General features: G+C 59.1%; 1 protein-coding gene across 1 annotated transcript; it reads left to right on the top strand.

Annotated features, from left to right (window-relative positions):
- Positions 1-1511: 1511 nt before the first annotated feature.
- On the top strand, positions 1512-24752 carry LOC113246737 (sodium/potassium-transporting ATPase subunit alpha-2). Its single transcript, XM_026487422.4, has 23 exons — positions 1512-1763; positions 6383-6487; positions 6672-6731; positions 7942-8145; positions 8609-8722; positions 8977-9111; positions 9701-9818; positions 11539-11807; positions 12629-12827; positions 12955-13064; positions 13202-13336; positions 13947-14136; positions 14260-14435; positions 17356-17492; positions 17946-18096; positions 18177-18345; positions 18577-18731; positions 18964-19087; positions 19222-19367; positions 19553-19683; positions 21708-21809; positions 21901-21992; positions 22839-24752. Exons 1-23 carry the CDS (start codon positions 1752-1754, stop codon positions 22865-22867), a joined length of 3063 nt encoding a protein of 1020 aa, XP_026343207.1. The 5' UTR covers positions 1512-1751; the 3' UTR covers positions 22868-24752.

Raw genomic sequence — 24752 nt, 5'->3', positions numbered from 1 at the left:
CTCCAGCTGTAACCCAAGAGGAGAAGGAGGGCGGAAGCGGGATGTGACCTTCCGGATCCCTGTAATGGAAAATCCCAAGGACAGGCCCGGAGGGGGCCAGTTATTTGGGGAATTCAGGCCCGAGCCCTGTGCCCTGAGAGTGGATTTGCTGGAGAGGTCGATAATCCCTCTGTAGGGAGTTCCCTCTGGGGCCCGAGAGGACAGAGAGGACCGGCCCAGTAAGCGGGCACCTCAGGCCTCATCCCCGCCCTCCTCTCCTCCCAGCTTCTTTGGCCTCAGGGCTCTCAGACCTGCCCCCACTGCACTGGCTTCCCTCCACTCCATCTCTGTGCCCAGGGAAATGGGGACACTCCAGGAGAATCCTGTCCGATTTGGGGGGGGTGGGCAGGAGGTTTTCTTCTCTCTCTGCCCCTGCTGGTCTTCCCTTGCCCTCTTTGCCCCTCACGCTTCGGCTCTTTTATTAAGTGGTCCTGTTGCAACTCGTCTCTCCCCCTGTTTCCAGTTGGTATAACGTTACAGATGCCCCTTCCAGCCCCAGGCCCCCTCCCCACTCCCAGGGACTTCTTCCAGCTTCTCCCCTGCTACACTGCAGAGAGGAGTCTCTTCGATCTAACCTCGGACCAGCATCTCTTCGGTCTAACCTCAGGCCTTCGTGCTGCAGATTAGCCTTCCCTTCACCACTGGAAGAAGGAGGCAACCGCCCCCTTTCTGGCTCCCGGGCCTGGCACCTGCTATGATGTTGACCCCCATATCCCTCTGAGAATTTCTGCGTTTTCCACTCTCCGGCTTCCTCCCACGCACCGGCCAACCACAGGCATGGATCCAGCCTAAGGCTCCCCAACACAGAGTAAGGGAGCGGGGTGTCCACTCGGTAACAAGGGGTGAACACGAGCAGAGCTGTTAGCACGGATGTCTGCCGGGCTGGCTCCAGGGCTGTCCCCGCTGCTTGCCTGTCCCTCCCCCAGCTGCCTCCCTGGCCCCCCGGGAGTCATGTTCTCAAACGTAGGAAAGGCTTCACCTGGAGGGCTTGAGGAGACGCTTCCCCCCTCCCTCTCCAGGCTTCATGCTGTCTCCTGAGCCACGGTTAGCTCTCACCAGGGCCCCTCTGGGGAGCCTGCTATACAAGGGGCGACACTGGGTTCCAAGGCTGACTGCTTTTCCCGGTTTCCATGTCCCCACAACCTCTACATAGAGGGAGCAGTCTCTGCTTCTTTCTCGGGAGGTGGGGAGACAGGAGCCCTGGTTCTGTTTTGTCCACTCAAGTTGTTTGTCTCCCTGGGCCTCAGTTTCCCCATCAGGAAAACAAGAGAAAGAGTGGGACCACGTGGCCTCTATCATCCCGGGATGCTGTGGGGACTGTCCCCTCTTTGCCTGTCCCCAAGGGGCACAGTTCCAGCCCCAGACTTGCTGCTCGACTCTCTCAGTCGTGGCTGTCACAGGCCAGGGGAGGATGGGGGGAGCCGAGCGGAGCACACAGCAGGACAAATGGACTGTCCATGGTCCACCCGCCTGTTGCTTAAGGGGCGGGAGGGGAGGAGTCCTCAGGGATCCTGTTTCAACAAACGTTTCTTTCCCGAGGAGGGGAAGGCGGGGGGGAGAGGGGGAGAGGGACCTATTTAAAGCTACCCTGTTGCTCGCTGCCGGCTCTGTCTGTTTGCCGGGGTCTCTGGCCATCCCAGACCAGAGGTGTGGGCTGGGGGTCCTCCCGGTGACCTGTCCAGTCTAGGTTCCCTCAGCCACTCTGCCCCAAGATGGGCCGTGGGGTGAGTATCCCCAAGAGAGGGGTCACTCTGTAAGGTGGAGGAGGGCTCTCTGGAGGGTGAGGGAGGCTGGGGGAGAGAAGGATGGGGTGGGGAGGGGTGTGTAAGGAGGGGCAGAGAGAAGCCAGGCTATGGGGCCGCGTGAACTTGGACTGATAGTCTCCCAGCTACAAATGCGTGCTGGGTCCACAGGTCCACTCAGGTGCCCACGCGCACTCCGCTTCCCCACTCCCCAGGATGAGCCCCACAGCCCTCCACCCTACCCCGCATCTCTATCCCTGTGTCTCCCACATCCTAGACAGACCCTACCCTCCCTCACGCACCTCCAAGCGTTCCAGCCGAAGGGAGCTTGGCACTGTTAGTGCTCCCCGCCTGTGCCACCCCCCAGAAATAGCTGTTCCTCTGGCAGTCCCAGTCCGAGAAGATGGGGGTCCTGTTTGAGGTTGGAGAGGCCAGGGGGCATGGCTCCCAAGTCACCAAGCGGTTCCGACACTGGCTCTCAGGTCCCTGAGTGCCAGCAGCCGGGAGGGCTGTGGGGCAGAAGAGCAATGTGCCCCCCAGCCCCAGCCCAGCTCCTCTCCCAACGCCCTGGCCGCACTGCCATCCTCCGTGGCCCTGGGCTGCGAGCACTTTCCCAGAGGCTGCCTGCACCCCCTCAGCCCACCCCTGCCCGAAGCATTCTGCAGCCCTGGGAATGCCAGGGGGAAGATTAACAACCGTGGAGTGAGGGGGGGTGGAGGGCAGGGACAGGGCTCCGAATTCTTGGAAATGAAATTTCCATATGGAGAAAAGTCACCCAATCCCTTACACACTGTGCCTGGCTGCTTTCCTTTTGTGGAATGTCTGGGGAGCGACGGGAGGGTGCTGAGGAAAGGGGGTGTCTGTGGGGAGCTGTGGGGGAGCTTCTGGGCCCAGGAAGGGGTCAGGCAGGGACATGTTATTGCCCTGTGTTTAGCAGCTGGGAAAACTCCGAGCTTGGACGCCAGGGTTCCTGCGCTGGGGTAGAAGCTATAAATAGAACCGGCGTGTGTGTGCGTGCGTGTGTGTGTGTGTGTGTGTGTGTGTGTGTGTATACATGTGCCTGCGACACACGTGTTCTCCATAGGCCGGAGCTGATACAGAGATTCCTGGGCGAGCACCTGTGTGTGTCTCGGCAGGCAAATTTGGGAGCGTACAGACCTCCAAGCATGGGTGAGCCCGGGTTCACTGCGCAAATGAGTGAGGGTCTGCGTGTGGGCTTCACGAAGGAAAAAGTACACCCATGGGAAGATGGGCCATCTTAGGACCCTCAGCTGAACCCTGACATCTCTCCTTCTGCTCTGTGGGCCTCAGAGGAGAGGTCAGGCTACCCGCCATTCCCCCACCCTGAGTTCAGAGAACGGGGAGGTCGTCCTTTCCCTTGCTCCACCTTAGAACCGGGGAGGCCCAGCTCCTGAGGTCCTGCCTGAGAAGCAATTTGACCTTTACCTTTTTGAGGGGCCGCAGCTGCCTGAGTCTCTGCTTCTCCCCCAGCAGCCCTGAAGCCCCCTGACCTTCACCCCAGTAGCTGTGTGCAAGCAATGACAGGTTGGGGAGTGGATCTGGTTCTGCTTGGATGGAGAAGCTGGGGGACAGAGGGGGTCTTAGGGCTGAAGCTTGGAGTTCAACCTACCAGGAGAACCCTGGAAAGGGAAAGCAGCCCCCCCCGCCGCACCCCTGCTAGGGTTCATTCCCCCTCTGTCTCTTTCCCCTACATCTGCACTACAAAGCCAGGCCTAACTGTCACCCTGCACCCTGTGGCCGTGAAGGGCAGCGTGGGAGCTGGGGGAAGGGACGGCACTGGTGGGAGGGAGCCCAACCCGCTCCAGCTGCCACCACGAGGCTGCAGTGGGGAGAGCGTGGCTGATTTCCAGCTGCCCCCACTCTGTCCCAGCCTCTGGCTCTCTCAGAAAGAACTCTCTGTTCTCCTTCAGCATTCAAGACCCGGAGAGGGGGACTCGTGGTTGGGGGGGCAGCGGTGGGGGGGGTCCTTGCTTCCTCTCTTTCTTTCTTGCCTGGGCAGCCCGCTGGCCCCAAATCTCCGCAGGCTCCTGGCTGGAGAGCTTGAGATCCTTGCCAGGACAGGAGGGGGAAGGGGCAGTGTGTCCCAAGCTCTGCTCCTGCTTTGGGGAGAACAGGGTGGGCGCTCAGGGGAGGGGATGCTGCGTGAAACAGTTGGCCACGGTGTAACATGCCCCCAGCTCATGGGCTGGCAATTTGATTCTCATTTCCGCAAACTTTATTTCATGTCAAAATGTACAGAAATTCTCTGGCCTCTGTTTCTCTGCCCCAGCCCTAGCTGGCCACCCCCACCCCGCCCCCTGCCCGGTGTATGCCTGGGCCCCGTTTCTGTCCCTGAAGCACAGGAAGGTCACCTTGAAGCCGCTCTGGCCTGATTTCTTGCCTCTGGTCCCTTTGCGGCTTTTCACCCATTCCTTAGTTCTGTTCCCCCAAGGAGAGAGTTGGTGAACCCAAAGCATGTCAATCCATTCGATCAAATGAGCCTGTGTAGGTCTCCTGGAGAGGGAGACGGAGAACTTCCCATGAGCCCCTCCCCCCCTCCTTCTGTTGGGCTGCTTCAGTCTCCCCGAGAGGATCACACTTTAGGACACCAAAGGTATACTTGATTCATGGGTGCTCCCAAGGGAAACAAATGTAAGGTTTAGTGTCTAGGGGACAAGGGTGTCCACCTCTCACTGAGCCCCCACCCTGTTCCTGATCTCACTGGTCTGACTGCCCCCTCTCCCGGTGCTGGACTCATGATCTCATGGGATGAGGGCAGCTGCCATATTCCTGCCATCGTGCCTGACTCTGTGATGGGGAAAGAGTGCATCACCCCAGAGCACACATTTTTATGGCAGCAAAGCCACCAGGACGGTGCTGTAACAGACACAAGTCAGTGTGCGTTTGCCCAAGCCCATGGCGTGGACACCACCACCGGGCAGACGGCCTGGCGGCCACGGACCTTGGGTAATCACAGTGTTTGGTGCAGGTTCATGGCCGCAGCAAATGCCCCACTCCGGGGGGATGGTGACAGTGGGGATGACATATGGGGCCAGGGGGCATATGAGAACTCTCTGTACCTTCCGTTCAATTTTGCTGTGAGCCTAAAACTGTCTTTAAAAGAAAAGTCTAGTTTTAAAAAATGCACACTACCCTGTAAAAAAGGACAAATACATTGCCGGTAGATCCCATCCAGGTGTCCAGTCTTTTTTTTTTTTTTAAGATTTATTTATTGATTTTAGGGGGGAGCGGCAGAGGGAGAGTCTTAAGCAGACTCCGTGCCCCCAGGTGGGGCTCGATCTCATGACCCTGAGATCACGACCTGAGCGGAAAGCGAGAGTCAAACACTTAATGGACAGCACCAGCCAGGCACCCCCAGGTGTCCAGTCTTTATGAAAAAATGAATTATACCACAGTGTAGAGAAGCTTGCTCCTGAAAGTCCCACTCGGCCTTAGGGACAGAAATCCAGCCAGTCGCTGACAAGGACATGACGCCCTGAGGGGTGTGGGGGGCGGAGAGGGAGTGAGAAGGCAGTTTCGTGGCCCCCCCAGGCCCTCCCCAACCCCTCCTCCCCTAGCACCCCAACCAGCCCCACCCCCACCCCGTGGAAGGAGCAATTTCCCACCCTGTTCCCCAGAGGTTCCTGTGGCCCCTGGCAGCCTGGCGGTGGTGAGGAGACCACAGGCTGCGAAGAGGAAGGGGATCGCAGGCCCTCATGAGGCTCCAGGGAAAATGTTGGCCTGATTTCGCCGGAGTTCCCAGGAACGCCAGGACCCGAGAATACACGCATTTTAGTATTCTCAGAGACATATTTTTATATTTTGGACAAATGGAGCCCAGTTCCCTTCTTACCCAGTTGTGCCTTGGGGCCTCAAGTTGTGAAAATCCCCCTCGGCCAGCAGTGGGCCAGCTGGCTGACTGGAAGGATTAGGATGGCGGCACACTTCGCGTCCCGACTTCTTGGACTCGTTCTGACCCTCCAGCCACGGGCTTCTCTCAGCCCATCAGCCCTGCACGTCCCATTTCCAGCCCCACCACCTGCCCCTCGCCTCCCCAAACTCCTCCACCTCCTTCCCTGCCCTGAGCCCCGACTCCCCAAACACTCTGCCTCCCCCAAATTCCCCTCTGTCCCTACCCCTCCCTAAGTGGCCCTGGTGTTGGGACAAAGCCCCTCCTACAGGTGCTTCTTCCTCATGCCGGCCCCCAACCCTGGCCACCGCCTTCCAGAATTCTAAATAGCATAGGATGATGGTTTTTAAAGTTTCTGTTCCGTTTAGTATTTAGCTACAGGGTTTTCTCAACAAACGAAATCTTAGCAGAAGCCCAACAGTAAAGAGCCAAGAGTGGGGTCCTGAGTCCTGAGTCCTGAGCCCTTTGGTCTTCCCTGAAATTCCAACATAGAGCCCGTGGCCCTGCAACTAGTTTGCAAACTGAGAGCCTGGGGTCCCCTCCGCCCTCCACCCTTTCTTCCCCTCCCCTGGGACCATCACTGCCCTTGCAGCCACCAGCCCCAGCCCAGTACCTGCCCTCCAGGCCTGTCCAGTGGGAATAGAGGCTCCGGTCTCTGGCCTCCCTGACTCTCCGGGCTCTTCCCCTGCAGGCCGGCCGTGAGTACTCACCTGCAGCCACCACTGCGGAGAATGGGGGCGGCAAGAAGAAGCAGAAAGAGAAGGAGCTGGATGAGCTGAAGAAGGAGGTGGCCATGGTGAGGGCCACAGCCTGCCCAGCGGGTCTTGGCAACGGGGTGCCCAGCCAGCCTGGCGCACTCGGAGAAGCCATGCCACCCCTCCCGTGCCCCTTGCCTCAACCCCGTGCCCCTCTGCCCTCCCACGCATTCTAGACGCAGCACCCAGCCTCCTGCCCCAGAGTAACTTGACTTCCCTCCCCAGGATGACCACAAGCTGTCCTTGGATGAGCTGGGCCGCAAGTACCAAGTGGACCTCTCCAAGGTGAGTGGCGGGGCCGTGTCAGGACTAGAAGTCAGATCCCCTGCTTCATAGTTAGTAACTCGTTTCCTGTGTGCCTGGAAGCCAGGCCCGGGGGGTCTCCAGGCAGACCGTTTCTGCTGCCCCAGGCAGCTCCGGTGACACATATCTCAGGGAAGTGACCCCCGCAAAGCGGTGACGTAACCCCCCCCCCAGTGCTCTCACAGTAGCCCCACTGTGCGCGCTGTGCTGTGATGGGTGCTTTACGTACACTCCCCTGACCCTCACAAGACCTGTGACGTCGGTATTGTCCACCTGTCCGCTACAGCAAGGAGCCTCCTGCAGGGGGACGAGCTTCCAACAGCACAGAAACAGGAAGTGGCACGGTCAGGTTACCAAGCCCATCAACTGAAAAATAAAGTATCAAGGAACACCTTAGTGGGAGCACACCTCCTCCTGCAGGCCCTCCCTGACTTCCCTTTGAAAATTCTCGGCTCCTCATTCCTTCACCTACTCTGTTTTCTTAATGATCTGGCGGTGATGTCTACTTATCGGGTGTCACTCACTGGGTCATAAACTCCACGAGGCAGGGACTTCGTGGGTCTTGTCCTCCTCTTGGATCCCCAGAGCTGATAACAGAGCCCAGTTTGTAATAGGCATTTGAAACACATGTCTTAAATGAATGAGTGGGCAGATGGAAGATAATTAAGTGACCTCTGCCCTCGAGGAGCTCAAAGTCTAGAGAAGAACGTGGCCCAGGGTTCCCATGTGCCAGGCGGAGTGTGGCTCTACAGCGACGTGAGGGCTGCACGGGGACATGGGAGCCACGCCCAGGCCAGGCTCTCTGGGAAAGGTGACAGCCGGTTTCCAAAGCCGTGTGACACTATGGTCAGTCGTGTTGGCCTCTCTCGAATTCTTGCTGAAGAGGGGAGTGTCTCCCCAGGGGCCTTCTCCAGGCTGCCAGTGGGGGAGACACCGTGGCCCTCACCCACCGGTACCTCAACCCAAGGAGGACCAGAGGGGGGCCACATTCTGACTTTTCCTCAGGCTTCCAGGCTTCCATTGCAAATGCCATCTCCTCCGTGTAGCTCTCTCCATGATCCCCCGCCCCCTCCTACCAGGTGGGATTTTCCTCTCCAGATGGATATTGTTCCCCTGCGAGGAGCTGGCGGGAAGCAGTGCGGAGCGGACGACTCCGGAGACGCGCTCACACTCCTCTCCCCGCCTCTCTCAGGGCCTCACCAACCAGCGGGCCCAGGACATTCTGGCTCGGGATGGACCCAATGCCCTCACCCCGCCCCCGACAACCCCCGAGTGGGTCAAGTTCTGTCGCCAGCTCTTCGGGGGCTTCTCCATCCTGCTGTGGATCGGGGCCATCCTCTGCTTCCTGGCCTATGGCATCCAGGCTGCCATGGAGGACGAACCATCCAACGACAACGTGAGCGGGCACGCCGGACCCTGCGCCGGCCCGTGGCTCTGTCCTCCAACCCCAGAGCCCAGGACAGTTGGGGGCAGGGAGCAAGAGCCTCATGGCACCGTCCCACAGTCCCCTCGGCTGTAAAGGGATGACACTTCTCTGTCTATCTCTGAACGCCTCCCAACACACACACACACACACACAAGTTCTCGAATGAGACAGACCCTTCCTGTTCCTGCACAGCTAAGTGGGCTTGTCTGGATCTGTGGGGCTTCACCCCCAGGAGAAGTCCTAGTCCTGGGAACTCCCTGCGATTTCCCCTGCCCTTCCCTTTCTCAGGAAACTCGGGGGGCTGGGGGTAAGGGGTCTCCTCTGCCATTGTCACTCCCAGTCACAGACAAAGTCATCAAATGCCCATCTGAGGGGCAGAGGCCCCTCCAGGGTTGGGAGAAGGGCCGGTGCCTCAAACCTTTCTCCTTACCAGCTCTATCTGGGCGTGGTGCTGGCAGCGGTGGTCATCGTCACCGGCTGCTTCTCCTACTATCAGGAGGCCAAGAGCTCCAAGATCATGGATTCCTTCAAGAACATGGTGCCTCAGGTACACAGCCGGCCGGGGCTCCGGGCCGGGGCACAAGGCTTCTGGGGGAGTCCAGCTCCTCCTCCCGAGCTCCTTGCGCTCTGAGACGGAGGCGTGGGCACAAACGACCCTCCCGCTCTCCGCGCCAGGGCCTGCTTGTATTGCCTGGGGTCCACGGGCATCCTCCTGGAGGGTTGGCGGGGGGAGGCCAGCAGCGAGGATAGCGGCAGAGGGAGGAGCCCTTCGCGAGATGCCCGTCCCCCTCCCGCCCCCAGCAAGCCCTTGTGGTGCGGGAAGGAGAGAAGATGCAGATCAACGCGGAGGAGGTTGTGGTGGGAGACCTGGTGGAGGTGAAGGGTGGGGACCGCGTGCCTGCGGACCTCCGCATCATCTCTTCTCACGGCTGCAAGGTGAGGGGGCGATGCCAGGGCAGCCGGGAGGGGCCCGTGTCAACGCCTGTCCCCACGCGCCCGGCCCCGCTTGGTCTCCCATGGAGTGTTCACGGACGGTCTCCTCGGTCTGTGCTGGGCTATGCCATGGGAGCCACTGGACGGCAATCGCGTAGTGGGGGTCATCCTGTGTCACATGCCCTTTATGCATCCACGTAGCTGTCTAACGTCCCTCTGCGCTAGCGTCGTCGTGCAGCCACCGTATGTGGCCACAGACAGCGCCAAGCGTGACCCCAGATGGCGCCATTTTCTTAGGCTCTCGAGTTAGAGCCCCCCGGGAGCTGTATAATGCAGAGACGCCCCTTCCAGTCCCCATTTACAGATGAGTCAATGGTGGTTTTGTTGGTTAAGTCACAAGCCCAAGGCCACGTAAGAGGTCAGTGAGAGCCAGGGTTCCAAACCAGACAGGGACAACAGCCGAGTGCTGCTATAAATATGTGATGAGCACAAGTGTCCTTCTGTCCCGCGTGTCATGGAGGTGGAGTGAGGCCGGAGCCGGGAGACGACTGTGTCTGCCCATCTGCCGACCACACACCTGCTTTCTCCTCAGGTGGATAACTCATCCCTCACGGGCGAGTCGGAGCCCCAGACCCGCTCCCCCGAGTTCACCCACGAGAACCCCCTGGAGACCCGCAACATCTGCTTCTTCTCCACCAACTGTGTGGAAGGTGAGCAGCCGGCTGGGGGGGAGCGCCGCACCTGGGCCCCGACACGGGGAAGAGTCTAAATCCCGAATCCCCAGGCAGGACTGGGGGCTGCTCGTGCTTACTCATCAGACGTCCTGCCCAAGTGGGGGGAGGGGACTGAGGGACCAGGGGCCCTGACTCTGCAGAAGTTACCTCCCCCCGGGAGGATCTGTGTTCTGTCTACACTGGGACTGAGCAGATCCCAAAGCCTGCGGATACTGGGCCAAGACCTCCATACACACACACACACACACACACGCACACACTACACAAAACACACAACACAGGCACACAGACACGAACACACGCATGCCCCAAATCAGCCGTGACTCCTAGAAGTCATTGGTCTGACCGATTCCTTCCATTTCTCCTGATGCTGGGACTTGTCGCTTCCCTGTCCCACCCTTGCTTTCACCAGCGACCAGGTGGGGAAGACTCCGGCCAGGTGAACACGGGGGCCCCCCTTCAGCCTGCCCAGTGCACCCCACCTCTGTTCTGGGTTCTGGAGATGAGCAAGGGCCACCACATAGGGGCAGGAGACCAAGCCCACCCGAAATCCATGCCCTCTGTGGCCGTGCCTCCTCGAGAGGGATGGATGGCGAGAGCTGGTGGGAAGGGAGGTCTGGCTAAACCTCGGGCTTGGAACGGGGCCGGAGGAGGCCACGTGCCCCACCCACGCCTCTCCCTTCCTGATTCTCATTTGTCCTTGGTGTATATTGTCTCTATGAGCATTTTTTTAAAGATTTATTTATTTACTTTAGAGAGAGAGCATGTGGGGAGTGGAGAGGCAGAGAGAGAAGGAGAGAGAGACTCTCAAGTAGACACTGCACTGAGCATGGAGTCCAACCCGGGGCTCGAACCCATGACCCCAAGATCATGACCTGAGCGGAAACCAAGAGTCAGACGCTCAACTGACTGAGCCACCCAGGTTCCTCTCCTTTAGCAAGTTTGAATTACAATGAAAATCAGCACACATGAGATATCTTAAATTTTTAATGTACTGAGATTCTGAAATTTGCTCTACATTTCCCACAATTGGTAAAAATGCCTAGTGAAATACTCGCGTTGCTTTCTCTGAAATTGTCTTTGGAGAAAGGAGAAGAAATGAATGGAACCGACATTTGTCGAGCACCTGCTACGCGCCGGGTGCCAGTCAGGTCTATCGCAGCGCTCTCTCGTTTCGGGATGAAAGCGATCTGGGGCGGGGGGAACCCAACGAGGGTGCAAACCCAGCTTCGGCGGGCTCCCACCCCCGTGCTCTTTCCCTCATCCCGCACTTCCACGTGCCCCGCGTGGCTGCATGAGGCTCGGCAATTGCCTGGCTTATTCTGTGGGGTCTCAGGCCCAACGCGGAGAAAGAAAATCTTAAGTCGGCCATGGAAAATCCGTAACGTGAGATACTCTGGGTCCCTAACCAGCGGGAGACTGATTTTACTGAGCTGCTCAGGCAGTTCTTGTATCCCATTGCTCGCATCTCCTCGATTTGAACTCTGAGCTCATTTGCAAGGTGTCCCTCCTCAGGCCCAAGCCTAAGGGGACACGAGTTGTGGTTGCCCGGGTCTAGGACTGGACGTCTGTGCAGGGGGAGCCAGCCGGGTGAGGTCGGATCTCGGGAGGGCGACCCCAGGACCCCAGTCTGAGGCTCATTTCCTCCATGGCGGTTTTCCTTTTCCAAGAAGTAGGCTTCCCCTCTGTGTTGCAGGCACGGCCAGGGGCATCGTGATAGCCACAGGTGACCGGACGGTGATGGGCCGCATAGCCACCCTGGCCTCGGGCCTGGAGGTGGGGCGGACGCCCATCGCCATGGAGATCGAGCACTTCATCCAGCTGATCACAGGGGTGGCCGTGTTCCTGGGGGTCTCTTTCTTCGTGCTCTCCCTCATCCTGGGCTACAGCTGGCTGGAGGCCGTCATCTTCCTCATCGGCATCATTGTGGCCAATGTGCCTGAGGGGCTGCTGGCCACTGTCACCGTGAGTGGGTCAGGCCGAGGGGCGACCAGGGGAGGTCTTGCTACCCTTTCCTCAAAGGCAATCGAGCCTTATTGTATCTCAGCAATTTGTTCCCTTCCAGCCCCTAAAATCACCTGTCAGACTCTCCTTTAATACACGGCTCAGAGTTCGAGCCTGAGACATCTCAGGTAGGGCTGCGCCTCGGCTCGCAGCTTCTCCGCCGGAGCTCGTCCCCGCCGCCCTTCTCACCCCTCCGCTGCAGTCTGCAGCTCGTCCCGGCCAACCCTCTGCAAAGCCTCCCTCAAAGGTCACCGATGACTAAGTGGCAAACCCAGTGACCTTTTCTCAGCCCCCTTCCTTAACTCCGCTGTAGAAACAGATACTGCTGTCCACCCTCCTAGAATTCTCTCCTCCGTCCATTACTGTGACATGTCACAATTCTGGCTGTCCTCCGTCCCCTGCGGGGTCTCCTCCTCCGCCGACCCCGATTCGCGGGCCTCATGCTCTGCTCTCCCCCACACCCTGGAGTGAGCCCGTCTCCCCCCAGTGTCAGGCCTGTTCTGGGTGAGCGACTCGCATACCCCTCCACTCAGTCTATGCTGGCCCGCTCTAGAGCTCTGGCCACGTGTCTTCAATTCCACGTGGGACTTTTCACTTAAATACACACCCATGATCTCAGTTCGACGTGTCTGAAATCGAGCACATTCCCTGCCCACGCGTAGGTCCCCCTCGGTGTTTGCAGACTGGGATCAAGGAAGGCAGGGTAGAGCCCTGGTCCGGGGTGGGGTCACGGGCACTTCCGGCTCCAGGCTTAGAACTTCCTACTCCCCTCTCTCGACCAGGTGTGTCTGACCCTGACGGCCAAGCGCATGGCCCGGAAGAACTGCCTGGTGAAGAATCTGGAGGCAGTGGAGACGCTGGGCTCCACCTCCACCATCTGCTCCGACAAGACGGGCACCCTCACCCAGAACCGCATGACCGTCGCCCACATGTGGTTTGACAACCAGATCCACGAAGCCGACACCACTGAGGATCAGTCTGGTGACTGGGCACGCCAAGGGGGCGAGGGGCTGGAGGATGTCCGGGGCCCCGGCACGGTGGAGACTGTGGGAGTAGACGGGGCTCTAACGGGGAGCCATGCTCCTGGTTCTCCCCCACTGCCTCCCAGGGGCCACTTTTGACAAACGATCCCCCACGTGGACGGCCTTGTCTCGGATCGCTGGTCTCTGCAACCGCGCTGTCTTCAAGGCCGGGCAGGAGAACATCTCTGTGTCTAAGGTAGGGGGTCAGCGGCGCCTCCATGGCCTGCCCGCCTTGCCGGTGCCCAGCTCCCCCTCCTGCACCCCCTGGCAGCCTTGGGGGCTTCGGTGCCCCCCTCCCTGGTCCAGGGTGGACACTGAATTCTCCTCCGGCAGCGGGACACAGCCGGCGACGCCTCGGAGTCAGCTCTGCTCAAGTGCATTGAGCTGTCCTGCGGCTCCGTGAGGAAGATGAGGGACAGAAACCCCAAGGTGGCAGAGATCCCTTTCAATTCCACCAACAAGTACCAGGTCTGGTTGGGGTGCTGGGACAGGAGCAGGGGAAGGGGCCGAAATGAAGGGGGCGCACAAAACCTAGAAGCAGTGGGGGCATCTGAGGGCCATGCCACTTGCCCTGCCTCGTCCCCCAGGAAAACTGGGGGACTACGTGTCTGGGCACAAGGAACCCCTGAACTTCCAGATCTCCATTCCTCACTATATCCCGTTGCCTTCCCGACTCCAGCCTCAGCCCCCCATGCCTTCCAGCTGTGGGGGTGAACCACACTCTGAAATGTCCCCAGGGTATCCCCCAGGCTGCAGACATCTGTTAAACGCCAAGAACGCAGCCCCGCCATGTCCTGTGCGAGCGTGCTGAGGCCAGCCCAGTGGTGGGGTGCTGGCATGAGAGCCACCTGGCCCCCACGGTGCCTGTCTTAACTGACCTTGGGACATATTTGTGAAGTGAATGAATGTCCTATGGGCAGGTGACTCTCAGGTTATAGGGCTGGGACTACGAGGCCCACACTCCCCTTCGCACACACAGGCTCTCCCCCTGTCCGTGGTAGTGGATGGGTGGGGGGTTAGTGCATCAGGGGAGGCCTCCTCGGCAGGCCCCCTCCGTAACCGCCTGTCTTCTCTCCAGCTGTCCATCCACGAGCGAGAAGACAGCCCCCAGAGCCACGTGCTGGTGATGAAGGGGGCCCCGGAGCGCATCCTGGACCGGTGCTCCACCATCTTGGTGCAGGGCAAGGAGATCCCTCTGGACAAGGAGATGCAAGACGCCTTCCAGAACGCCTACATGGAGCTGGGCGGGCTGGGGGAGCGCGTGCTGGGTGAGAGGCGGGGGCGGGGCCGAGGAGGGTCTCTGGGCCTCAGGGGCTGCCCCAGGGCAGGGGCGTGGGGGGCACCCAGGCAGCCACCGAGCTGGGCTCACTCTTCCCTCCTGCCCACGTCAGGGTTTTGTCAACTGAATCTGCCCTCTGGGAAGTTTCCCCGGGGCTTCAGGTTTGACACAGACGAGCTGAACTTTCCCACGGAGAAGCTCTGCTTCGTGGGGCTCATGTCCATGATCGACCCTCCCCGGGCTGCTGTGCCGGACGCCGTGGGCAAGTGCCGCAGCGCCGGCATCAAGGTACGGGCCTCACCTCTTCCCCACCCTCCCCTCCCAACCGCCAAAGGTGGAGGGAGGGCAGGGGCTGCTGCCTTGGGGACGCCCAGGCCCCTCGCAGCCGCCTTCCTCTGTAAGGAAAGGTCAGCCCTGCCTGGAGCTCTCGCCCTGGTCCCTTTCTGTTGGCAACCAGGCCCGTCCTCTCCCCCACTCATTCTAGCCTGATCCGAGCCCACCTGGCACTTGTGTCTTGGAGATCTGGTTGTCCTGCCTTCCCGACTAGTGCCCACTCTCTCCACCACTGGGGGTGGGGTGAGCAAGCCCTGATCTGCACCCGCTCGCTCCCCACACCAGGACAGTAAGAAGAAGGAGACGTGGTGCCTGGCCTCCGGGGCCCACGGGCTCTCAGGGAAACAAGTGGCCCTACACTGACTCCCGGAACGATGTGATAGCAGGGGTCGTGAGCACCTGCTACGGGCCAGACGCTCTCGTAACACAAACAGCCAGTTGTAGCAGTCAGGCCCTATGCTCAGCACTTAGGCTGTGTGAGCTCATGCCATCTCTCCACAATCTGACGAGCAAGCACCGGTGTTTTCCCTTTTAACAGAAGAGGGAAACTGAGGCACAAAGTCACAGGGTCATAAGTGGTAGAGCCGGGATTAGGAAAAGGCCGTCTGCCATTTCCTAAGTATCACACCGAAGCACTTGTGTCTAGACGTGTGTATGCAAGGGATTTCTCAATCCCAATCGCTCTGTCTCTGAGGTAGGCGTCATCACCCCATTTAAAAATAAAACCAGCTGAGTGAGACTCAGAGTGGGTAAGTCGCTTTCCCAAAATAAACCTGCCAGGACGGGGTGGATCAGGTATGTGAAGCATGGTCCGCTGTCTGGAAACCCGTGCTCCTGCCCGTCAGGCTGCCTCTTGCCACGGTCAGAACTATCACGGAGGCCTGGGGACAGAACCCCCAGGGAAGTCAGAGCAGGGAGCAGTTAATTCTGCCTCAGAGACCAGACAGCGTTCTACAGAGCACGTGATATTTGATCTGGGCCTCGAAGGCCAGAGTGTTTTGTAAGGCAGGGAGAGGAAGGCTGTCAAGGTCAGGGACGATGCATGTCCTGACATGGTGAGACGGCACGTGGGGTGCAGGTGTGTGTGGGGGGTGGCTCGGCAGCACTGGGGATGGAGACTGGGACATTGGGCCAGGGCCAACTGGAAGGGCTTTGCCTACATGCCTGACTTGGGCTTCATCCTGTGGCTCTCTGGGGGCAGAGCCAGCTTTCAGGAGGCCACCTGGGTGGAGAAGGGCCTGGATCTGGAGAAGAACTGGAGGCAAGGAAGCAGGGAGAGAGTCTGAAGCGATAGTCCAGGCAAGGGTTGAGGACCTGCTCCAGGGTGGCGACAAAGGGATGGAGGCGAGGAGTCGCATCTGAGAAACACTTTGAGAACATGGTGACCAAGCTGGACACAGTCAGTGAGGGAGATGCAGGGACAAAGGGACGGAACGCACAGAGAGAACAGTGTCGAGCTGGGGGCAGAGGGCCGGCTTGGCGGGGTGGTGGGAGTGCACGATGAGCTCAGCTTTGACCTTCAGCTGGAAGCATCTGTTGGACACGCAGGGAGAGACATCCCAGGGGAAGCTGGTCGAAGCTTAGAGCCCAGGACAGAGGGTCAGGACCGGAGAGTGAGGCTCGTCAGCACGAGTGCAGTTCAAGACCCACTAGTGAACCGGGATCAGGGAGGGGACCAGCATGAAGCCGGGGCCACCAGTCTTGGGGCAAGTAGAGAGAGAGGAGCCAGGGAAGGAGAGAGGGGAAAGTCACAGCTCAGTTTACTGAGCGTCCCCTAGTGCCATTTACTCCTTACGACCATCTTGGAAGGTGAGGCTCGTCCCCTCCTGGGGCTGTGGCTGGTCTGAGTTGCTACAGCTGGGGAGAGCCGGTGCTCAGGCTTAGGTCCACCATCCGACTCCACAGTCGCCCCTTCCACCTGGCGGCCAACCCGGAGGAGGCAGGAAAGAGTGGGAAGAAGCAGGGAGGGGAACCGGGAATAATGGGGTCCATGCAGACCAAGTGGGGCCAGGTTTCAAGGAGGGGGTGGTGGACGGTGCCAAGTGCAAAGAGGGGTCAAGCAGGATGAGGACTGCAAAGATGCTTTTGTCTTCAGTTGGGGGCCCCTTGTGGCCTTCGGGGGGCAGTTCAGTGGGGTGGTGGCGGTGGAAGAGAAGGGAGTGGGCCTTGAAGGGGCTTGCTCCTCAGTATCTGTGAGATTTGCCCACAGACCCACAGGTGCAAATGCTTTTGCTCTGGCTCTGACCCAGCCACGCTCATGACAGACGGCCGTGTAACCCACCTCTCCGATGGCCACCACCCTCCCCACCAAACTCCATCCATTCTGTAAGAATCACCTTCTGCCCACGTGAAGAAGGGGTATCAGAGGCAGCTAATCAGGTGGTGAAGGCTGGGCGGGGGTGGGGGGTGTCCCCTTCATCCCTACTCTGTCCCGCTGGACGGCCCGCAGCAACCAGAGTGGACACTAAGAAAACCGTATCCTACTCCTGGCTCCAGTAACCTTGAGTCATGGGCCCTTTCTAAGCCTTCATCCCTCGTTGGTTAGTGAGGGGTCCCTGCAGCTCAGACAGCCTCAGAGCCCATGAAATCCAGTCTCTGAGGACCCTCTTCCAAGACGCCCTTGTTAATTTGTTACTCGTCGTGGAGGCTTTCCTCCACTGAAGCAAAGTATCTCTGATCCCCAAAGTGTAACTTGTCACCCACTCAAACACACACGCACAAACACACACACACACATGCACACGGTTCTACCACTTTGGCTGGGATCTACCAGTCCCACCATCTGGTGGTCTGGCTTTCTCTGACTTCGGGAAAGGAATGGATTGGGAGGGGGTGTTCGTACTGCTTTTCTTTTCTCTTTTCTCCTTGCTGCCAGGTAATCATGGTGACCGGGGACCACCCCATCACAGCCAAGGCCATCGCCAAAGGTGTGGGCATTATATCAGAAGGCAACGAGACGGTGGAGGACATTGCGGCCCGGCTCAACATTCCTGTCAGCCAGGTCAACCCCAGGTGAGGCCTCCACGGGACCCCGTCCCCGATCAGCCCGTCCTGTCCCACAGAATGCTCCAGGGCCCTGGGGGGGATTTTGGATAGCTCCTCTGGGACCTTTGCAGGCCTTACCATGACTCCTCAGCAGCCAGCTCCTCAGTCCTGAGTGTGTCCAGATGTCCCAGAACGGTCCTGAGTCTCAGTTCTCTCAATTACAAATTTAGGGAACCATGTACACTGCAAGGTGGCTATGGGGGTGAGGTGTGTGTAAGAAAGCTAGCACGTTGCCTAGCAACGACCCCGCTGGGTGAGGATGTCGGCTCACTTCCTCAAAGAGAGAGAGGGGACAGACAGGCCACGGAGAGAGGGCGAGGAGGACCACAGTCCAGGGGACCCTGCGGCCCAGCGGTGGGGGCAGAGGCGGCGGGGCTGGTGGGCGGCAGGGAATCAGCTGCCTCCGCCCCCACTGTGCAGAGAAGCCAAGGCGTGCGTGGTGCACGGCTCGGACCTGAAGGACATGACATCGGAGCAGCTGGACGAGATCCTGAAGAACCACACGGAGATCGTGTTCGCGCGGACGTCCCCGCAGCAGAAGCTCATCATCGTGGAGGGCTGCCAGAGGCAGGTGAGCGGGCGCGCAGGGCCGGGCGGGCGCACTGGGCCTGGACAGGCTTCCTGCTCCACTCTGGCTGTGTCTTCGTCCAGGGGGCCATCGTGGCGGTGACCGGGGATGGCGTGAACGACTCCCCCGCTCTGAAGAAGGCCGACATCGGCATCGCCATGGGCATCTCGGGCTCCGACGTGTCGAAGCAGGCGGCCGACATGATCCTCCTGGACGACAACTTCGCCTCCATCGTCACGGGCGTGGAGGAGGGTGAGGGGCCATGTGGCCGGGGTGGCACCCAGGACAGGTGACGCCCACGCTCTGCTTCCTGGGCCTCTACCCCAACGCAGAGCCAACTCAGGATCCCAGGCACGGCAGTCCGCTTTGGCTTCCCTCGAACACAGAGTCTCCCTCTCTGGGCACCGCGGGCAGCCACGCTCCAGGGGCTTGGGCTGGGGAGGGGGGCTTCCCATCTCCCTGATGCCCCTGAACCTCCCCCAGGCCGCCTCATCTTTGACAACCTGAAGAAATCCATCGCGTACACCCTGACCAGCAACATCCCCGAGATCACCCCCTTCCTGCTTTTCATCATTGCCAACATCCCCCTGCCTCTGGGTACCGTGACCATCCTCTGCATCGACCTGGGCACGGACATGGTGAGGCCGGGGGTCAGAGTGGCACACAGGGGCTGGAGGTGGGCAGCCGGGGAAGGAGAGGCATGCAGGGCGGCTGGCCAGGCTGCGGTGGTTGAAGGAACTGAAGCCTGAGACCTGGGCCATAATAGGGTGTTAGTAATGTGCACTGGAATGCATCAGAGATTCCTCCCCGCTGACTGTGCCCTGCACCTGTCGGCTCCCTTCCACTGCCCTCCCCCCACCCCACACATAGGTCCCCGCCATCTCCTTGGCCTACGAGGCCGCGGAGAGTGACATCATGAAGCGGCAGCCGAGGAACCCACAGACGGACAAGCTGGTGAATGAGAGGCTCATCAGCATGGCCTACGGACAGATCGGTGCGGCGGGGCCCTGGGGCTCGGGGGACCCCAAGAGAGGTCTCTGCCCAGCTGTTGGGGGATGAGCCCTGGTGAAATCCTGGCCAGGAGGCAGCTCCCCAACCCAGGGCCGGCCTCTCGCCCTCTGCCCACAGGAATGATCCAGGCGCTGGGCGGCTTCTTCACCTACTTCGTCATCCTGGCAGAGAACGGTTTCCTGCCATCGCGGCTGCTGGGAATCCGCCTGGACTGGGACGACCGGTCCATGAACGATCTGGAGGACAGCTACGGGCAGGAGTGGGTGCGTGGGGCCTCTAGGGTGGACGCACGGGCCCAAGGGGGTGGGCTCGGCGCCTGCAGGAGCACCCAGGGGGGCCAACTGGGGCTGGGGGCTAAGGGTGCCCCGTGCCAGCCGTTTGACGAGTGCCCCCAGCACGCTGCCCCCTGCCCCTCCCCTCCCTCTCACGCTGCCCCGTCGGCCCCCAGACCTATGAGCAGCGCAAGGTGGTGGAGTTCACCTGCCACACGGCCTTCTTCGCCAGCATCGTGGTCGTGCAGTGGGCTGACCTCATCATCTGCAAGACCCGACGCAACTCGGTCTTCCAACAAGGCATGAAGTGAGCAGCCCCCAGACCCCCAGCAGAGAGTGCTTGTGGGGCCCCGCAACCCCCACACGGGCCCCCTCGCCCTGCGCCCACATCTGGGGAGGAGGGAGCATCCGATTGCACCTGCCCGGCCGGCGTCTGAAATAGGTGTCTGAGGAGGAAGGGGTCGCAGCACCATTCCTGACGAGTTTTAATTTTGCTTCTAATCTACTGCTTGAAGGTTTCCTTCTCTCTTCCTTCCTTTTCATCTTCCACACCTCTCCCCTTTTTCCCTCTTCCCTCCCCTCTTCTCTTCGATCCTCTCTCCTTCCTTCCCTCGGCCACCTCACACTCCCACAACACCCACCCCACCCTCTGCTGAGCCCGAAGTGTGGGTGCCCTGTTCTCCCCCCTCCCCCCGTGTGTAGGTAGTTCTCGTTTCTAGCCTCCCCCCACCCGCAGGGCGGTGCGTTATCCCCGTGGGGGCTGGGAGCTGCTGGGGCAGGCTCCTGTCTTCTTAGAGTGTGAGTGACCACGTGCCAGTCATCACGCTGTGAGTCAAACAGCCGTTTAAACTCACGATAGCTCCACGAGGTAGGTGCTACTTTCCTCTTACAGACCAGAGACCCCAAAAAAGGTTACATGAGGCACCTGAGGTCAGTCAGCTGTAAGGCTCCTCCAGGTCTGCCTCTAGCACCCAAGCTCCTGGCGGCTGCACGGGCGGCTCGCCTGGCAGGGTCTGGCCCGGGTCGGTGCTCGGCGATGGCTCCGTGACCGCAGCGCGGACGGTGGTTAGTGCCGGCGCATCACTATTGCTGGCTGACTCCAGCCTCCGAGAGAGGCCCGTGGAAAGGGAGAGGGGTCCTGATAACGCCAGCAGCCACTGGCCAGCTGCTGCCCCAGCGGGGAGCCTCAGAGATGCTGTTCGCCAGGTTCCAAAGCTTTACAGAAATGAGCCGCGTACCAGAGGGCCGCTCGGCTTACTGAAGTGTTTCTCGGAGGCAGAACCATCGGCGGGAAGGACCGCGATCGCGCGCTAGCATGCGGCTCTGGTTGGAAGGAGTCTATTTCCAATTTTAAATGGGGAAATGATACTCATTACTTACTAACCAATATAGCCGAAGAGACAATAATCCGTTAAAATGGGGTCTTTATCAAAGAATAGGACGGATCCTTTAGTGAGTGGAAGGGAACTACTGGCCTAAGCCATGAAGACAGGCAGTGTGTGAGGTTGTAACAGGTTGAGTAATAATTCGACCGAGCACGTTGCACATTCCAGCACTTTCCACGCTTCATCTCCCATTCTACTCCCAACAACCCCATGTCATACGGGTAATATCTCCACCTCACAGGGAAAGACCGAGGCTCAGAGAGGTGCGGAAACATTGCTTACAACCAAAAGCTAGTAAGTGGCAGGGCTGCGACTAGACTCTGCTGTCTGGCTCCAGAAACTGCTCTCAGAACCTTACTCTGTCCTGCTTTCCTGTTCTGAAGTCTTGGACACACATCCAGCATTTACTTTCCAGGGAGTGGACAGCTTCCTCTTTGCTAAGTGCTTTACAAACATTCTCCTCTTTATTGAATATCTACAACCAGCAACTACCAGGGCCAGGGAGACACTGAGAATGTGTAGGACACTCACGGGCTCTCAGAGCACCTTGCAGGGCAGACGACACGGACTGACACAGACCACCTGCGGGGAGCCATAGCAAGACCGCACGCTGGGTGAGGGCAGCCCCACGACTCGGGAAGGAAGTGTGTGTTGACCACAGCAGCAGAGAGCACATCAGCCAACACATTAGAAACATTTATATAATGGTTGAATGTGTGTGTTATAGGCAACGATTGGAGGTGAGGTCAGTAAGCAGAAAAAGTAAAGAAAATCTGCTTTGGTTGTGTGCGGCAGAAGAGGGTGTGTGAAGATGGAGGACGGTGTCTATAACCGTCCCAGGGCATGTCTCGGTGCCTCTGCCCCTACCACCACCAGGGGTCTCCCTGGATCTCCCCCCCACCCCCCCTTTTCGACACCACCTACCCTCCTTTCTTTGCCTTTCCAGGAACAAGATTCTGATTTTCGGGCTGCTGGAGGAGACGGCGCTGGCGGCCTTCCTGTCCTACTGCCCGGGCATGGGCGTGGCCCTCCGCATGTACCCGCTCAAGTGAGTGTGTTGTTCTCAGGGCCCCGCTAGGCCCCAGGTTCCGTCTTCAGATCCTCCTTACGTGACACCTGTCCGTTTCTGTTTGGTGCAGGGTCACCTGGTGGTTCTGCGCCTTTCCCTACAGCCTCCTCATCTTCATCTATGACGAGGTCCGGAAGCTCATCCTGCGGCGGTACCCCGGCGGTGAGCACCCCGCCCCCCCCACACCCCACCAGTGCGCCCCACTGCTGGCCGTCCCCTGGGGCTCCACACCCAAACCATTCCTACTGCGGCTCCTTGCTCCTTCTCCTCGTGCCCCCAGATCCGGGGCCCCAGGTCCTAGGAGCCCTGACCCTGCCTCTTCCCCACAGACCTGGGACCCCTAGCATTCAGGGGGTGCTCGGGCCCCTCCTCCCACCCGGATCACAGAACAGAGAATCGGGAGGGCCCAGGTCACCTAGTCCCTCCGCATTTACAGAAACGGAGAGGCGCAGAGGTGAATTTGTCTGCTTGGGGTCATGAAGCAAGAACAGCAGGGCTCGGTCTAGAACCCCGGTCTCCTGAGTCCTGGGCAACGACCAAGTTTTTGTGTGTTTTTTTTTCCAAAACAAGCATTTTTGACACCTTACTGGAAGTTGAAAACGGATGGCCTACAAGCCAAATACGGCCCATAGACATTGTTGGGTTTGGTCCGCCCTTTATTGCGTGGCTGTGTTTTGTAACTGGCCCAATAACTAAAACTTGGGGCCTTTCACATAAAATCCGTATTCGGACTTCTGAAAACTCATGAGCTGTCAATGTCTCGGCACAGCCACCGCAGGTGCCCCTTTGAGTCCTGTGCTAGTTCCCCTAACCCGTGGCCCCAGCTCCCTGACTGCCTCCCCTCCCTCTCACCCTGATTTTGCCCTCCTCGGGACTTCCCTGGGCCCCTACACCGGGCCTGTGCTGCTCACATGGCCGCAAGCCCCCAGTCTGCGGGGACGGATCTCTGTCCCCCCGCCCCGCCCCGTGAGCTCACGCTGTGCCCCCCCCCCCCCATCTCTCCCACAGGCTGGGTGGAGAAGGAGACGTACTACTGAGCTGTCCCAGGAAGGACCAGGCTCGGGGCCGGGCACCTGGAGGCCTTGCGGGAATGGTGATGCGGAGAAGACTAGGGGGTGCTGGGGGAGGGTTCGGGGAGGGACAGTGAGGCCACTCAGCAGGCTAAGTTGGGGGGAGTGGGTAAATAAGGTCGGAGTGATTGCCTTGCAGACCCAACTATGAACTATCGGATTAGACACCACATATTAGGGTCCTTCCCAGATCCTGCCCCCTCCTCCATCCTGTTGTTCACTTTTTCCAAGAAACTGAGGGTTACCCCAGCCACCTCCCGCCTCCACTGTCTGCCCCTGCACACCCACCTCCCACTAGAACAGATGAACACCCAAAGGCAGGGACCTGTCTCAACCGGGAGGGGACGGTCTCAGATCACCCATGTCCCTTCATCTCTCTGGCCTTACCCCACTGTCCACCCCACCCCTCTTTTGCTTCCTGCCTGACTCTGCCTCCTGCTCCCCCTCAGGATCAGAACAGTTCCTCCTGGTGAGTGCCAGGTGTGGGGCCAGAAAGGGAAGCTGGTTGCAGAAGCTTCCAGGCAACCAGCCTGATATCCAGGCAAGGCTGGTTAGGAACCTCTAGAGGAGAGAGGGCAGGGGGGTGGGAAGCCGAGGACAGACACAGCAAAGGGAGCCGGGGAGGAGAGTGCCAAGGACAGGACAGCTGATGTGTGGTCTCCAGCCCTGAGTCCTGCCCTTTTTCACCTTCCTGCAGCAGACCAAATTCAAATGTCATCAGAGTAGCAGCAAAGGCCAGCCAGAGCTATCCAGGAGCTCCGCTGGGACCCCCCACCCCTGTAGCATGCAGCCCCCACCGACCCTGCTTTGTGTCCTCTGGGCCATGAGGCCCCAGGGCTCTCAGTCCCTTGTGCATGGTGACACCCCCCTCTCCAGAATGCTAAGTCCTCAGAAGTCCCATCTTGTTCCCAGAGGGACAGCTGCCAGTTCATTCCCTGCCCCTGCCACCACCCCCTTCCCGTCGTGCCCAACCATATGAACCTGAGTCATTCTGGGAATTGCCTGGCCATCAGCTAGAACCAGGGTGGAGAAAATTCCCGGACCCTTCCCGTAGCGCAGGGACATGAGGAATCAGCTTAGGTCAGGAGCATGTTCGGAGCCTCTGGACAACGAGAGCGTGAACGTTAGGAGGGCCCTTCCTCCCAGGCAAATGCCCTTCACCTTGGAGATCGTCCCCCTGCCCCGATTTCCAAGACGGGGAGTTGGTTTCGGGTTCCTCCGGGGGTTCTTTGCCTTCCCTTACCCGCTCCCCACCTAACAGCCTTGCTCTGCAGGCAGTTCTGCCCCTTCTTTAAGCCCGGCCGAGAAGGCGTTGGGAAGTTCCTGCAGAGAGACACCCAGATGGGCCAAGTGAGAGCGCCACCTAAGGAACCCAGGAGACCTAAGGCAGAAAGGAAGGAGGCCCGCTAAGGACCTCCCGCGGGCTCTCACTTCCTTACACTGGAACTTTACTTTATCAGAAGTACCTTGAAATAAGTGAGTCATTGCTTTGGGCTCGGAAAACTAAATGGGAAACCATATTACTTTGGGCCTGATTAATTTCAGATTTGTCGACTGTGGAAAAAGCTTATCTTTGCACAATCAATAAAAAAACGGCATTTGTTTAGCAAATTAAAAGCATAAACCACATGGCTAGGGATGGCGTATTTAGTCTACCTAAACCAATACTTTTGAAGCACTTTAGGAATATCTTCGTAGAAGTAGCACGTACATGGGCTAATCACCATCTGTCCTCAAGTGTTTGTTCAAGAAACATTTGCAAGACCTTTACTTGGTGACCTTTTGTAAGACCTTAGTCTGACGTACTACCTATGTACTTGAAAATAATAAAGTTGCATTTCTTTATGAAAAA

This window comes from Ursus arctos, unplaced genomic scaffold (genome assembly GCF_023065955.2).
Source record: "Ursus arctos isolate Adak ecotype North America unplaced genomic scaffold, UrsArc2.0 scaffold_2, whole genome shotgun sequence".
NCBI lineage: Eukaryota > Metazoa > Chordata > Mammalia > Carnivora > Ursidae > Ursus > Ursus arctos.
Note: the sequence above shows the minus strand (reverse complement) of the source record. Positions and strands in the feature narration are given on the sequence as shown.